Source organism: Chelmon rostratus, chromosome 16 (genome assembly GCF_017976325.1).
Source record: "Chelmon rostratus isolate fCheRos1 chromosome 16, fCheRos1.pri, whole genome shotgun sequence".
Taxonomy (NCBI): domain Eukaryota; kingdom Metazoa; phylum Chordata; class Actinopteri; order Chaetodontiformes; family Chaetodontidae; genus Chelmon; species Chelmon rostratus.
In genome coordinates this window covers 5,863,682-5,878,451 of record NC_055673.1, presented here as the reverse complement: position 1 = coordinate 5,878,451, position 14,770 = coordinate 5,863,682, and the positions used below count along the sequence as shown (strand labels likewise).

At 41.4% G+C, this 14,770-nt stretch overlaps 1 protein-coding gene across 2 annotated transcripts in view; it reads left to right on the top strand.

Moving 5' to 3' along the window:
* Positions 1-14,770, top strand: part of atp9b (ATPase phospholipid transporting 9B) — a 41,741-nt gene that overhangs the window by 22,119 nt on the left and 4,852 nt on the right. For both annotated transcript variants that reach the window (XM_041955133.1, XM_041955135.1), the window contains exons 12-25: positions 1,246-1,406; positions 1,785-1,927; positions 3,676-3,788; positions 5,868-6,119; positions 9,432-9,593; positions 9,904-9,996; positions 11,861-11,944; positions 12,437-12,607; positions 12,815-12,913; positions 13,039-13,128; positions 13,517-13,661; positions 14,159-14,223; positions 14,321-14,476; positions 14,702-14,766. In XM_041955133.1, coding sequence (XP_041811067.1) covers positions 1,246-1,406; positions 1,785-1,927; positions 3,676-3,788; positions 5,868-6,119; positions 9,432-9,593; positions 9,904-9,996; positions 11,861-11,944; positions 12,437-12,607; positions 12,815-12,913; positions 13,039-13,128; positions 13,517-13,661; positions 14,159-14,223; positions 14,321-14,476; positions 14,702-14,766 — 1,799 coding nt within the window. The remainder of the gene's footprint in view (positions 1-1,245; positions 1,407-1,784; positions 1,928-3,675; positions 3,789-5,867; positions 6,120-9,431; positions 9,594-9,903; positions 9,997-11,860; positions 11,945-12,436; positions 12,608-12,814; positions 12,914-13,038; positions 13,129-13,516; positions 13,662-14,158; positions 14,224-14,320; positions 14,477-14,701; positions 14,767-14,770) is intronic.

The window sequence follows — 14,770 nt, the reverse complement described above, 5'->3', positions numbered from 1 at the left end:
GAGTAAAATATGCACTTTTTTATTCATTGATAGCATCTTTAGGTTGAGGTAATTGAGTCTTTTTTCCCCCCTTGACTGAATGAATAATGACTTCATCTGATCCCCGGCAAGGCTTGGAAAATTTAGACCAGCCATTGTTCAAGCAGAAGGGGATCCTTTTGCTTTTCAGGCGTGCACTGTGCTCTCTGTCTTAATTTTTCTTCATTTTAATCCACCCAAACCCCCTATTTTTCTCAATAGCTCAACCATGAACCATGTAGTGAGACAGCAGGGTGGGGAGATACCCACCCGCTCGCTCCCCTTACCATTCCCTTCTCCGCACTCTGCTACTGGGAGTTTAACAGCAACTGATAAATCAGTCACACTGGTCTCCCAGCTCTCCCAGTCCTCAGGGGAATGGGCTTGGTGGGGGTTTAGGCAGTGGAGGAATTCTGCTGCTTTTTATACGTGCTTGCCCCCTCCCCTCCTTTTCAGAGCAGTTCCTTTTATTTGAGGGAGGAGAGATGTTATGTTCTGCTGTTTTTGTAAGCGTGGTGCGTCAGAAGAAAGCCCTCTGTGTACAGGGCTTCGCTGTGAGCGCTGCCAGAAAGGGGAAGGGCACTTCTTTATTTGACATCTTTTTCCCACATGCTCCATTGGCTGAGAGATACACTCGAAAAATAAAAGACAACTCTGACCCCCTTTTTTTTTTGTTTTTTTTTGTTTTTTTTCCAGAGCCATCTCAATATGGGAACTTTTATTTATTTTTAAGGCCTTTTGACCTTCTGTTGCATTCAAGGACAATACTCCAGCACGGCAATAATGCTGCTTGTAGTTTGCCACATAATAGAGCCACCAATAAACTTATTTATGTCGTACACACAGTTTGCATGATAAAAGCCTGCAGCCAAGGATGTCTTTCATTGGCTCTGTGTTTTCTTCCTGTGTAGCATATTGTCAGGCTTTGGGAACAGATGGGAAAGTTACAAAGAGTCTTCTCTAGTATAAGTTGTCAGTGAAGGAATAAGATGTTTACTCTAAATCTCCAGTCTGGGCTTATTGTTCAGGGTTTCAAATTGTTTGCTTCCTACTAAAGGAAAACATAATTGTCTGCAAACTATGGAGAGTCGAATGGATCAAGCTTACGTCACATTTTTACTAAGATTATCTTTATAAATAATCCCGTGCTCTAACCTGCTTAGAGGAAATGAGTAGGACAGCAACGTAAATATTCGCTGTTTTGACCTCTGACCTTTGTCCCGTTAGGTTGGCCTACTGGACCTAGAGCTGAACCGCCTCACCAAGGCCCTGTTCCTGGCCCAGGTGGTTCTGTCTGTCGTCATGGTAGCACTGCAGGGGTTTGTGGGTCCTTGGTTCCGCAACCTTTTCCGATTCGTCGTGCTTTTCTCTTACATTATCCCCATCAGGTACTTTGTGATTCTCTTTATTCTTTGAAATACGTAGTGCACGACCAGGTGTCCATTATCAGGAATTAATGGACGACGGGGTGCGTTTGACAGCTGCCTCATCGGAGTCCAGCTGAGTCCATGATTACGGACACCTTGAAGGGTATTATCCTGTTTACACCATGGTCACTTGCCAACAAAAAGAAACAAGACCATTAATTTTGAAAACCCGAGCTCCCATCTGCTTCATGCTTATCTTTTTACACTGTACAGAGACATTTTTTAGAACAAGCATCAGTGCTTTTTGCTTTGCAGTCAGAGTTGCACTTTTGCTGCTGTTTTACTGTTCATGCTCATACTGTTATTTGTAGATTACAGCTTTGTTTTTCCCATGTGTAGTTTGCGTGTAAACCTGGACATGGGAAAGTCAGCCTACGGCTGGATGATCATGAAAGATGAAAACATCCCCGGCACAGTTGTGAGAACCAGCACCATCCCAGAAGAACTGGGACGGCTAGTGTATCTACTGACAGACAAGACTGGTAGGTGTCCAAGCATGCTGAAGAAATATCACATTTACAGTAGATTTTTGGTATTTAAGTTAAAGCAAAATTGTAATTCAAAAGGGCGGTCGGTTTGCAAGTACAAGCTGTGCACGCTCTATATGATAGCAGATGTACAGTTAGCATCATCACAGATCTCTGTCCATGAATGCACAGGGTGACAGTATTGTGTGTGCACAGTATACTGTAGGTTTATTGGTTTTAATGTTCAACAATAATTCTCATTGCCCAGTTTTACGCTCCATCAGGCCCTGCCCTTTTCAAAAAGTGTACCACACATTTAAACGTTGATCGTGGCTGCGTTAGCAAGCAAACACAACATGTTACTTTGTGTTAGACATGAATAAATATCAAATGTTCTGTGGAAATCACTTTTTGGAGCACAGTAACACAAGAATGTAATAAAACGTGGAAGCTAATGTATTAAAAAAGAAGCACACGATAAAACAAAATAACTTAATAAAACGCTCAATAAATCCCCAAAACACTTCAGGAACTAACATTTCCAGCAAGACAAGGCTGAGAGTCAGTTGGTCATCATTGAAAATAACTAATATATTGATGCATCATTATTTCATGTGGAAATTAAGCCACTTAAATGCAGTTTAATGACAATCTTACAATCAAATCTGATCCAAGACTGTCAACATTGCTGAGTTAAAGAAAAAATTAGGATAAAAGTTCCAGCAAATCCTCTGAATTTCCAGGTATTATTTCGGGCCTCTTTCACTTTCTCTCATTTCACAACCATGACATGATTCTTTACTAACAAATAGCTGCTCTTTACTAATGCTAGACAGTGTCAGAGTGATAAACTCCTGCGGCGGTCCTAACACGCTCCTTTGTCTTACCCTGCTGATCTAGGTAGGAATAGATTAGCTGTAGAGCCTATTTATCCAGGTTGATAGTTAAAGCACATGGAAAGAAGAACAAACAATCAATTCAATAGAATTGGTTAACCCTGTGGCCCTAATGTTTTTGGAAGTTAGATGCCCTCTAATCAGCTTTATGCTCTATCAGCACTCATTCTGGCAACCGACATCCATTAAACAAGACCATTGCCCTCGTTTTCAGTTTGTTTTTTTTTCTTTCAGTGTCTGAACATTCACTCGGTCTTTTTGTATGCAGTGTTGTGTCTTGTCTGTTGGTTAGAGAGGACATTCAGTCCATATTGGTAATGAGATTAGGTCAGTGAGAAGGCAGTCACACCACTCTGCAGGTCCCATGATGCATTTTAGGCAGTCCTCTGAGGGCAAATGCTGTAGCCTCTGTGTGTGTGTGTGTTTGTTTGTGCCTGCAGAAATGTTGAATATCTTTGAATATCTTGTGTTTTTCTTTCCTCTATAAAGTAGTGCCTGTGTGTTTAAGACACCTCTGATGTATTTTTCTGACACTTTTAAACAGCTGGCATTTTTTATAGAGATGCTTCTTTCTCCACATGTTTTCCAACCCAAAAAAAGAATTTAAATGGAGATATACTGGCCAATATTAGCTTATTAGAACACTGATGCGTTTATGTTAGGGTTAGAGTTAGAGTTCTGCATTGAAAACACAGGATCAGTCAGGCTATACTTCTGATACTTCCCATGATTCTTAAAAATTAGTTTCTGACAATATCACAAATAGGAGCAATAACTATGTGGAAAAAATGTAACTGAGCGTAATTGTTGATGATAAAATTTGTTCATGATTTGTTGGTTTATTAAAACCGGTCGTTTGAACTGCAGGCACTCTGACACAGAACGAAATGGTCTTCAAACGGCTGCACCTGGGAACAGTATCCTATGGCACTGACACCATGGATGAGATCCAGAGCCACATAATCCAGTCATATGCACCGGTAAGATTTATCACTGTCCAACAGGGCTGCAGCTAACAATTATTTTCATTATTGATGAATCTGCCAATTATTTCCTCAATGAATCATTCATTCGTTGTTACATACAGTCAGTGCACAGACAATTCAGTCTTGAAACCCACTGAGCTTCTTCATTTTAAATTGTCCTACATGTTTTCTTATAGTTTTTTTTTCCCTTGGATTTTACAGTTAAGAATCTGACCATAAACACAACCACTATCCATAAAGTTATAGCAAAGTGTTTTAATGCTGATTTGGGAGTGGTCAACTCTTTTTTTATATACCCTTAGCAATACAAAGTTATTATTTTCTAATAAATGATATAAAATTTAGATGTTCCAGTATTAAAGACTGGAGAGACTCAACCAAAACAAAGCAAAACCTGTCACTTACAATATTAAAAAGTTTTTTCAATAGGGAAGTAGATGCACTGCTCTATACAAATATGTACCATATTTCACTTCATGTTTTTCCTGCTTATTCCCGCCTCTCCCTGTAGATCAGTTTAATCAATTTTTATATTTAGCTAAGGATAAGTTTTCCAGGAAAGAAGCCCATATTGTTCATTCATCATGGAGTGTCCCTGAGCGACTCCTCGTACTGTAAGCAAGTGTTTTCCTCGCTGGGTGGCTCAGATCTGGCTGCAGTCTTGACAGAATGATATTGTTTGTTCTCAGCCAGCTCCGAACAGCTGGTCGACACTGAAACCATCTGCCTCACGCCCTCATGTGTAATTTCAGCTAATGAAAAATGACTAGTCCTTTTAGAGCTGCACAGCCGAAGCAGGGCGGATCTTTTTCATAATTTTCTCGACAAATAAATTTACTTCTGTAATTTTTTTAGAAATAGTGAGAAATACCTTCATACTGCCCCAGAGCCCAAAGTGATTTTTTTATTTTTTATTTTTGTTTAACTAACCGTGAAAAAATATAAAGATGTGTCATTCACTATCATATATAACGAAGAAAAGCAGCAACTCCTCACATTTCAGTGCTGGAGCCAGTGAATAGTTGGCATTTGTCACTTTAAAAATTATAACTTTGATTATCAAAATTGTTGCAGATTAATTTTCAAATCAGTTAATTGGATCAGCTCCACTCCAGATAAGGGCACCTTTAATCATCTTTCAAACTAATTTATTACAATTCTGGTCATAGTGATGCATCCAAATAGCGAACGTCAATGCACTGCTTGCTTTGCTTTATGTTCATATATGTGTTTACACACACACATAATTTTGGATCTGCGAAACTATTTAAATGATTGAGTATACAACTCTCTTTTTTTCATATAAAAATACAATTATCCTCTTTTCTTCAGGTGTTTTTACACTTTTGCAAAGTGTCGTGCATTCAGCAGCATCTTCAACATGTATCTCAAACACTCCCCACTGGTCTCCCCATTGATCTTTCAGTCACTCGTGATGAAGGTTGTCATCTTGCGTCCTTACTGTACTGCCCATCGCCCCTCCTTTCCTGCCTGGCAGGATTGGAGGTTAATAATAAGCCAAAATGAAATGCTTCACTAGAGCGCATCGCCCCTGTCAAACGCAGCTGGCACAGTGGGCCGTCTGCCTGCTCGCTAGTCACCACCCAGTTAAACTGATGGTCGATGTCAAACCAGCAGAACACATAAAATACCCTCAAACCAGATATGACATGATAAAGATGGTGATACACCACTTCCCCTCACTGTGTCATTTAGCTTGAAAAGGGGTGTCAGAGTGAATTGGCTGCAAGTGTAGGATTAGATCTAGATGTCTGTGCTGGGATCCTACAGTGAGGAAATAACAGCAATGTTGTAACATTTAAAAGACAATTTCTAGGTCTTAAAAGATGACTTTGATATATTTTATATGCATTTTTTTCGTAGTAGTTTCTCTAGATGCCTTTTTATAGGAATAGACAATGAAAATGAGCCGTTAGTCAACAATAAAATGTGATTTTATGCTTACAAATTTTCATTCACAACCCCCATTGCGTGCTCAGACTCTCACTCAAAATATAAATGAGTGAAACATTGCAGCCTTTCGTCTGCTCACATTATTTATCGTGATGTCAGGTGACCTCCCAGCCCTCCGGTGGGAGCACCAGTGGCTCCACTCCATCGCGGAAGACTCAGTCGTCGGGCCCAAAAGTCCGCAAGAGTGTCAACAGTCGCATCCACGAGGCTGTGAAGGCCATCGCCTTGTGCCACAATGTCACGCCCGTCTATGAGTCGCACGCCAACGTTAATGGAGAGACGGAGTCTGCTGAAGCCGACCAGGACTTCAGCGATGACAACCGCACGTACCAGGCCTCCAGCCCCGATGAGGTAAATAGGAGTTTTAGCACACACGCAGATGAAAAAGAAGCTGCTGGTGGCTAAATGTGGTGTTCTTATAGACATAGAGAGGTTCACTAATAAATCAAAGTATGTTTCAAACGTTTCCAAGAGATTATAGTTCAACCTGCAATTAATAATTAGCATTTTGAATGTCGTCCAATGGGTTGTACAAAACACTGAAACCCGAACATTTAGACCTCAACCAACCACCACTGACGAGATATTTGCAGGTGAATGTGTCACTGTGTGTACATCTGTAAATATGCTGACAGAACATTTGCTTTTTACATGATATTTCAAAATGTTTCAAAGCAGTTTTGTTGAGAATTTGGGGATTATTTATTTCTTTAATGCTATTTTTCAGACCACAGAGACAAACCATAAACAACCTGGACCCACATGGAGGTCATACGTTGTTGATGGTTGTTAAACTTTGACGACAAATGGTTTTACTCTCTAAGGCCCCATTTACACTTGTCATTTAAAGTGTCTCATATCCAGATTAAATCCAGATATGATTTTATACGCGTTTGCCCTTCTGGAAAGAATAAACATGTGAGATTATCAGGCGCAAACCCTGTGAGCCGCGCTCTGCAGTTTCCTCTCTGTCTTTGTGTTTTATTGGCGATCCTAAATAACCCTGGTTTGTCATGATAATCATTTCATGATCAGAAAGTCAGAGGTCATGAACTCCGCGTAGAGGTTAAGCCATTTAATCGTCTGTATTTGCTTCCTGAGAATTTACTGCTTCAGCTGAAGGAGGAATGCAGCACAAAAATGATCCCCAAAGGCATCTCTGTACTATAGCTTCCTTTTCTCTGCCCGCTTCTCCGTGTAACCCAAGAGGTGGAGCTTTTATGACTGAGGGTGCTACTTAGCCTTAACATTTCTTATCATTCTGCAGAATTTATCTGCAGAGAAATCCAAGAATGCTGATGATAATTAAATGCTGTGAAGATAGGGAAAGGTTTTTGATCTGTAAAACGTCCGGTCAATATTTGTTTATATTGATGCATTTAATGTATATTGAAGGGTAGTTAATCTTCCCACACACACCCAGTTCAGGACTGTTGGCGGGTTTATCACCCACGACACGTGAGGCTTCGTAAAGCCTTTGTGAGACTTGCATACTTTGTGTCAAACCTGCAGCCAACTCCAACAAAGAAAATGAAGATGAAAAGATGGTGAAAGATAAATTCTCAGGTTTCCATTTTGCCTGTCTTTCCTCCCCCCTCAGTTGATGTATATATTTATTTATATCCCTGCTCACTCCACTCTATCTCCCCTCTCTCCATTGTCTCACACTGCTTGGATTGATCAATATTTAATTTTCTCTCCGAGACGATGAGAGGTGGAGGTCTGTGATTGTTGGTCGAGCTCTCCCTTCCCCTCCTACCATATTCTTTGTTCTTTCTCTGTCCTTTTATCCCCCCCACACACCTTCTCTCCTTGTCTCCTCACTCTCATTGACTGCAGCATCAGATCTTGGCCACTGCACCTCTGTTAGTGATAGTTTGTTTGGCCCTGGCTCTCTGCTCAGCCTCTCTAATGTAATGAGCCGTCATTAAGGAGATGAAGTGGGCGGGCCGCTGGGGTCAGAAGAGGGGTCTTCTGACCTGCTGGTCAGCCATGCTGTGAACAGAGTCCTCCTGTAACCTTTAACCTGTGTAATATCAGACAAAAGCATTTGACTGTAGTCTTTAATGGCTGCAGTGTCCAGGAAAGTAGGTCCTCTGTCATTTCCAGTTGGATGTAACTGTACATCCAATGTAAAAAGTACCATAAGGGAGGAAGGCAGTTTCTGAAATATGCAAATAAAGTATAATTTTTTCAGGCTGGGCAGTTACTTTTATAAGTGGATGCCAGGCGAGCAGCCAGGCATCAGAAAAATGATTTAATCATTTTAAATGTTTTAATCATTTTCAAGTTATAATGGTTCGGTGCAGACCCCATGTTTCAATAACAGAAGCTTCACATGAAGAAGATTCAAAGATTCAATCAAATTTAGTAAAATACATGCACGCCCAGTCAGGCTGGCGGAGCGTCACAGAGGTTCATTCAGATTTGAGCATTTTTAAGGTAAAATATTTAGCATAGAGAAATACAACAGAGGGAATAATGACCTCCTATAAACATAACTAGATCAGGTCAGTTGTGTTGAACAGGAGCAACATTTATGCTTCTATAAAAGCATTGAAATTACAGTGAATCCATCGTAATTAACCAGCGCCGATTACTTAAATCGAAGTAGGAATAGTACATGGAGATGAAGTATTAGATATGTGTAGTATTACTCCTTCAAAATCCATCGTAAAACTGTTAAACTATCTCAAAATAAATTCATTTCTGGGTGTGGACCCTTTAAATTAAACTGTTAATTTTCCTCATGCCATGCTTTAGCTGCTGTTAATTTTAGAGGCAGTGCTGCCATTGTGATTTACATGATTACTGGAACATGGTGAACACAGCTGAAATGATTGATCGGGCTGTTTAAGCCAGTCTGCTATTGTCACGCAGCAGTGTTTTCTATCACTGTCGCAACACATGACTCACATGTAGTTTATATCAAGTTGACAAAGCTTTAATAGTTCATGTAGAGCTGATTAAGTAGATTGAAGAGCTGATTTAGGATCCTCAGCACATGGTGCATGTGTCCATTTGTGTGTGTGGCTACATATACACACACACACCAGGATAATGACACACAGATGTGTGTTAAGTAAATATAGGCAGCCCTTTTTACGGCGCTCAAAGGGGGAGCAGGAGAAATGATGGGGTATTAACAGGAAGTTCCAATTTGTAGGTCAGAGTATAATAACAACCTTTGAGTGAGCAAATTGAAAATGAACCCATTGAGAATTGAGTCGTGTGCAGCTGAACGCTCACTCGGGGGCCGCAGTTCCTGCTGAGGAGAAAAAGAGGAAAGAGAAACAGAAAAACACTTATCTGGAGCTGAATGAGGAGAGCTCAGCAGCTCTGGAGATACCGCAACTCTCTGATGCCTCGTCTTTCAACTGCAAGTGAAACTAGATCCCATCAGCTTATGGCCTGCGTTTGTCTTGGGTTTTACTTGTTTGCTTGTTTAACCTGTTCTGTATTTGGTAAAGAGTGATCATCCTGAAATTTACTTAAATGTATTTTCAAAAATTGACATGTTCCTTAATCAATCCAGTCAGTGTAAAAATGCCAAGATTAATCATGCTGTTATTTTTTAGTAAAGTTAAAGCATACGTTTCATTGTGAAAGGGTCAAATTGTCTTGTACACTTCTATGAGTTTATTTTTCACGTGGCTTCCTCAGGTGGAGCTGGTGCGGTGGACAGAGAGCGTCGGCCTGACCCTGGTGAACAGAGACCTGAACTCCCTGCAGCTGAAGACTCCTTCTGGACAGATTCTCTCCTTCTACATCCTGCAGATCTTCCCCTTCACCTCCGAGAGCAAAAGGATGGGCATCATCGTCAGGGTGTGGAACTTGTTTATAACAATATGACGTGTGGATGCTCCTTCCTGTGTGGTGTTTTGGTAGCTGAATCATGTGTTTCCACATGAGTCTCTACTTAAATGAAATGTAGAGGACTTGCATTTTGTTCAGATTGAGTTTTTACCTAAAATGCCTCATAGAACCAAACGTTTGTGGTTGTGTTGGTGTCAAACGCATTATTTTTTTCTGTGCATGCTTGTATGTTTTCAGTCGCAGAGAACCTGGCTTGCTCTGCTGTTTAAATTGTTCTGTGGTTGCACACAGGAAATGTACTAATTGTAATTTGATTTAGGAGGAATCAACAGGAGACATCACCTTCTACATGAAGGGTGCTGATGTTGCCATGGCGAGCATCGTCCAGTACAACGACTGGTTGGAAGAGGAGGTAAAGGCTCTATCCGTGTCAGAAATCCATGCATACTGAGGGTTCATTTGCTTGGTTATTTCCACATGCATGTGTTCATACATTGTTTACCCTTCTAGTCACATTTAAATAGCCTAAGTTAGCTACTTTTGCAGTCTTACGCATGTGGAGTGTTTTGTTAAAAAAGTGAAACAGATTTCTACAAACTGTGTTCAGCTCCGTTAAAGTTAGCTGAGTGGATGGTACTAGTGTTGAGCTCCTTTCAGACATGTACTGCTGCCCTGAACTTATCTAGACCTCACCCTGAGGAGCTGTATGTGTGAAAGGTCCTGATCAATTGGTCTGAACATTAAACAGACTTTGTCCTGCCAGCTCCCAAGTACAAAGCAAGCGAGTGGCCGAGTTGATGATGTTGCACCGAATGTAGCTGCTGCCTTCTCTTTTCTGCTTGACTGCATAGTGCTTTCCACGTCCAAGTACATATAGTATTGATATCAGCTCAAAAACAGCCATCATTAGAGTTGAGTCCTCCTTGTCCTCACCATATCAGTTTTAAAAAAAAAGCTATCATTAGAGTTGAGGCCTCCTCCTGCACGCTATACCCAGGCGCCACCCTTCGCCTGAGTCAAACGGAGTATTTCCAGCAAGTGAGAACGTGGCTGACACAGTGTTTTGTGCTACATGTGTGAAAAGGCAGCTCATATAGTTCATTTGTGAAAGCAGCTTTATATTGGATATATGTTGCCACGACATGTGTTCGTATCACCAAGAGATATCATCACTGTCAGCAATTCCTGATATCTCAAACTTGGAAATGCAATCTGTGGCTGATGTGGCTTGTATTTATGTTCTGAATAACACCATGTGAATGCAGCAGCAGGGCATACAGTCAGTATGCATACTAAAAAACACTGTCTTTTAGTTCGTTTTTATGTGGACACAATGGACTAAGAAAGTGAGGTGCTTCCAGCAGCCTATAACATAAAAAACAGCTCCAGAAACACCTCATATACCAAAAAAAAAAGCTGGACCCAGAAGCCACATCTCATCTCAAGTGTCTTTTAGCAAGACCATAATGCCTTTTATCTGCTCATTTAAAGTGAGCCACTGTGGACGAGACCATTAGCTGTTAGGATGTAATAAAATGGATAAGTATAAACCACAGATGAACATATGCATTGTCACACACAGTGCTCATTTGTTAGTTCCCTCTCTTAATCAGGACATTCATCCAGAGATCAGCTGGCCGCGTCTGCACCAGTTTGGTGGTCGAAGGTCTCGTGTGCGTATGTTCATAATTATATTGGCATTATTGAGTCATTTAGCACTGGGGGCAGCGTTTGATTTAATTAGTGACCTACATAAAGTTGAAGTAATTACAGTATGTCATATTCTTGAACAATGGTGCTAATGATGTCCTGTTGGCGGTAATATCCCGCTGTCAAATCAGCCGGCGCTATGGTTACTCTGCTTGTCAATAACCAATCAACAGAACAGATTCGCCCCATTGGTGTTTCATATCAAAAATAAACCGCCATCCATCCCTTTGTTTTACAGTGTCCTCTGGATTGCACCAGGGGCTATGTTATTCACCATTGATTTCTTTGGTGTTGGTAACAATATGCTGCTATTGACGGTTCTGTACATGGTGTACTTAAACAGCAGCTGCGCTAATAAAACACATCATCTGCCCTCAATTCATATTCATAAATTCATGCGTATTTCTAATTCACTGGAGAAAATATTTAATTAGACGCACACAAGGATTTATATGAAATAACGTAAATCTTCAGCCGTGAAATACAGATTTAGAGAAGTATTTGAAAAGGACAATCCCTCCTGTGTTCATCATAGTTGACTAACATCGTTGCCTCCTTTCTGTCAGTGTGGGAACATGGCCAGAGAAGGCCTGAGGACGCTGGTGGTGGCCAAGAAGTCTCTGTCTGAGGAGCAGTATCAGGACTTTGAGGTATGGATGAATACGACTGTATGTACTGCTTGAGTTATCCCCGCATATATTTATTTATAAATTGTCTCTAGAACAGTGTAGACATAAGTAAAAATTATATCAATATGGGATTTTTCTTATTATCATGACATACTTTAGATGTAAAGCTTACATGTTGTTTTTTTTCTATTTGTAAAATGACTATTTGGCTCTTTCAGCCCTCTGAAATGAACATTTAATAAATCAACAGCTTTGGTCAACATCTTTTGTTTGTTTAAATTTCCTTTATTTAAATTTGTTTGTTGAAACATTATCTTTATCTTTGGTTTGAATTAGAACTCTATTATCTCTGCTTTTCTGGCAGCTTTTGATGGCAGCCGTATTGAATAACCCTGTTCTGAATTTCCAGTTGCTATTTCCATAATTTAATTTCTCAATTTTCTGGTCTTTCACAGCACTTTTAAACCCACAATTTCCTCCTCGTTTATCCCCGTTTTTCTCCTCTCTCTGCAGAGCCGCTACAACCAGGCCAAGCTGAGTATCCATGACCGCGCCTTGAAGGTTGCAGCGGTTGTAGAGAGCTTAGAAAGGGAGATGGAGCTCCTGTGTCTGACCGGTGTGGAAGACCAACTACAAGCGGACGTCAGGCCCACACTGGAGCTGCTCAGGAACGCTGGCATCAAGGTTAGCAAAGAGAGAAACACTGCTACCAGGTTACTGCCGCTCAATCCTGTTAAAAAATACGGTTTACAACGGTGATTCACTGTTGTAATCAGAAAAATAACTTTCTATTGGAAAATTAGTGTATTTATGTGTCCATGAATTTGTTCTTGTGCCTTTTAATGCCATAAAATGTAATCCAATTGCATGTCGATCTCATTTCCTGCTCAGATCTGGATGCTGACGGGGGACAAGCTTGAGACGGCCACATGCATCGCCAAAAGCTCCCATTTGGTCTCCAGAAACCAAGACATCCACGTCTTCAGACCGGTATGCTGTTTTTACTTTCCCTGTGTGCTGGTGCTTTGATGGAATCATAATGCATGTCATTAACGGGAGACAGCAAAAAGCTTCAATACCTTCTGGACTAATTGTATTGTGTGGCTCTCGAGCAGGTCTCAAACAGAGGAGAGGCCCATCTGGAGCTCAACGCCTTCAGAAGGAAACATGACTGTGCTCTGGTTATCTCTGGAGACTCCTTAGAGGTACTACAGCTCAGCGCAGCACACAGTGACATTTCCTTGCACAGCAGATGATGCTGAACGTGCAGCCAAACAGGCAATGAGAGAATAAAAAGCGCTTCTCAGCCAAAACTAATGCGTTGGAGTTCAACCAAGGCCTTGAGGATGTGGAGAGGAAAACAAATCACCAATACATACAGGTCATATTGTTGCGCGGCAGAACAATTGGAACTTGTTTGTAACAGCTAAGCAGGAGTTTTATGTTTTGTTGAAAGAGAAGCAGACCAGTGTTTGCACTTTATATGGTCCACAAGCTTGGCAGTGGCCTCCAAGTCAAAACCAAAAAAATTCATCTGGAACTTTTCGTATCCAGTAAACTGTGCTCTGTGTCTCCATCTCTGTCGTGTTGCAGGTGTGTTTGCGGTATTACGAGCACGAGTTTGTCGAGCTGGCGTGTCAGTGTCCAGCGGTGGTCTGCTGCCGCTGCTCCCCGACTCAGAAGGCCCAGATCGTCACGCTCCTCCAGCAGCACACAGCCAACAGAACCTGCGCCATAGGCGAGTGTTGACAGATTGTGTGGCGGCAGCGTTATGAGCCCGGGCGACCGTTGGCTCCGGTCCACAGACAGCCTGGGAAACTCTGTCAGGGGGGAAAACGTCTGTGTAGATTCAGCTCAGTCCTGAAGGGAGGAAAATCTTAAACAATGTGTAAAACAATCCGGTAGACAGCTGAAATAACCAGTCCAGTGGATTGAGAAGGTGAATCGGTTACTACTGATGACGTGGCTCAATACTCTCCATATACTGAACTGCCATGTCCCAGTTGTGACTATTTAAATGCACTGATGTTGAGCTGAAAATGCATTCAAGCTCAGAAAGGATGAATATTACTGCAACACACCAGACCAAGTATACGTGTTACTCCATTTCTCCACAAGATGGCAGTCAAAGCTCACTAAGAGAAGCACCCAGCAAGCCGGCTGCTCTCTAACCTCAAGCAAACATTGTAGAATAATGTGAAGCTTTTGTTGAAATGTTTTTCCTTTGTGTGGCAGGCGATGGAGGAAACGACGTCAGTATGATCCAGGCTGCAGACTGCGGTATCGGAATCGAAGGAAAGGTAAAGGCCTACAGAAACTGCTCAAACGGAGACTGCAGAGCTCAGCTTTTATCCTGGATCAGGCCCTTTCTACATCTTTCTACTTGTGTGTAAACAGGAAGGGAAGCAGGCGTCGCTGGCCGCAGACTTCTCCATCACTCAGTTTAAGCACATCGGCCGCCTCCTTATGGTTCATGGCAGGAACAGCTACAAGCGCTCTGCAGCACTGGGTCAGTTCGTCATGCACAGAGGAATGATTATCTCCACCATGCAGGTACAGTAGCAATCAAAACACTGACAGAATCTGGTTTTTCTGAATGCGTTTTTTTTTTTAAGTCTTTTAAAGCTGTTTGTTGATGTTTTGTTCTTGATGCCTGTTTTTAATTAATGGTCTCGTTTTTAATTTGTGCTGTGTGGCGAGGCCAAAGACAATTTTACACATTGTAGATAATAAAGTTTTCAATTAACTAACTTCATGACTTTTGTTTTCTACCCACAGGCTGTCTTCTCCTCTATATTTTACTTTGCCTCTGTGCCCTTGTACCAGGGTTTTCTCATGGTTGGGTAC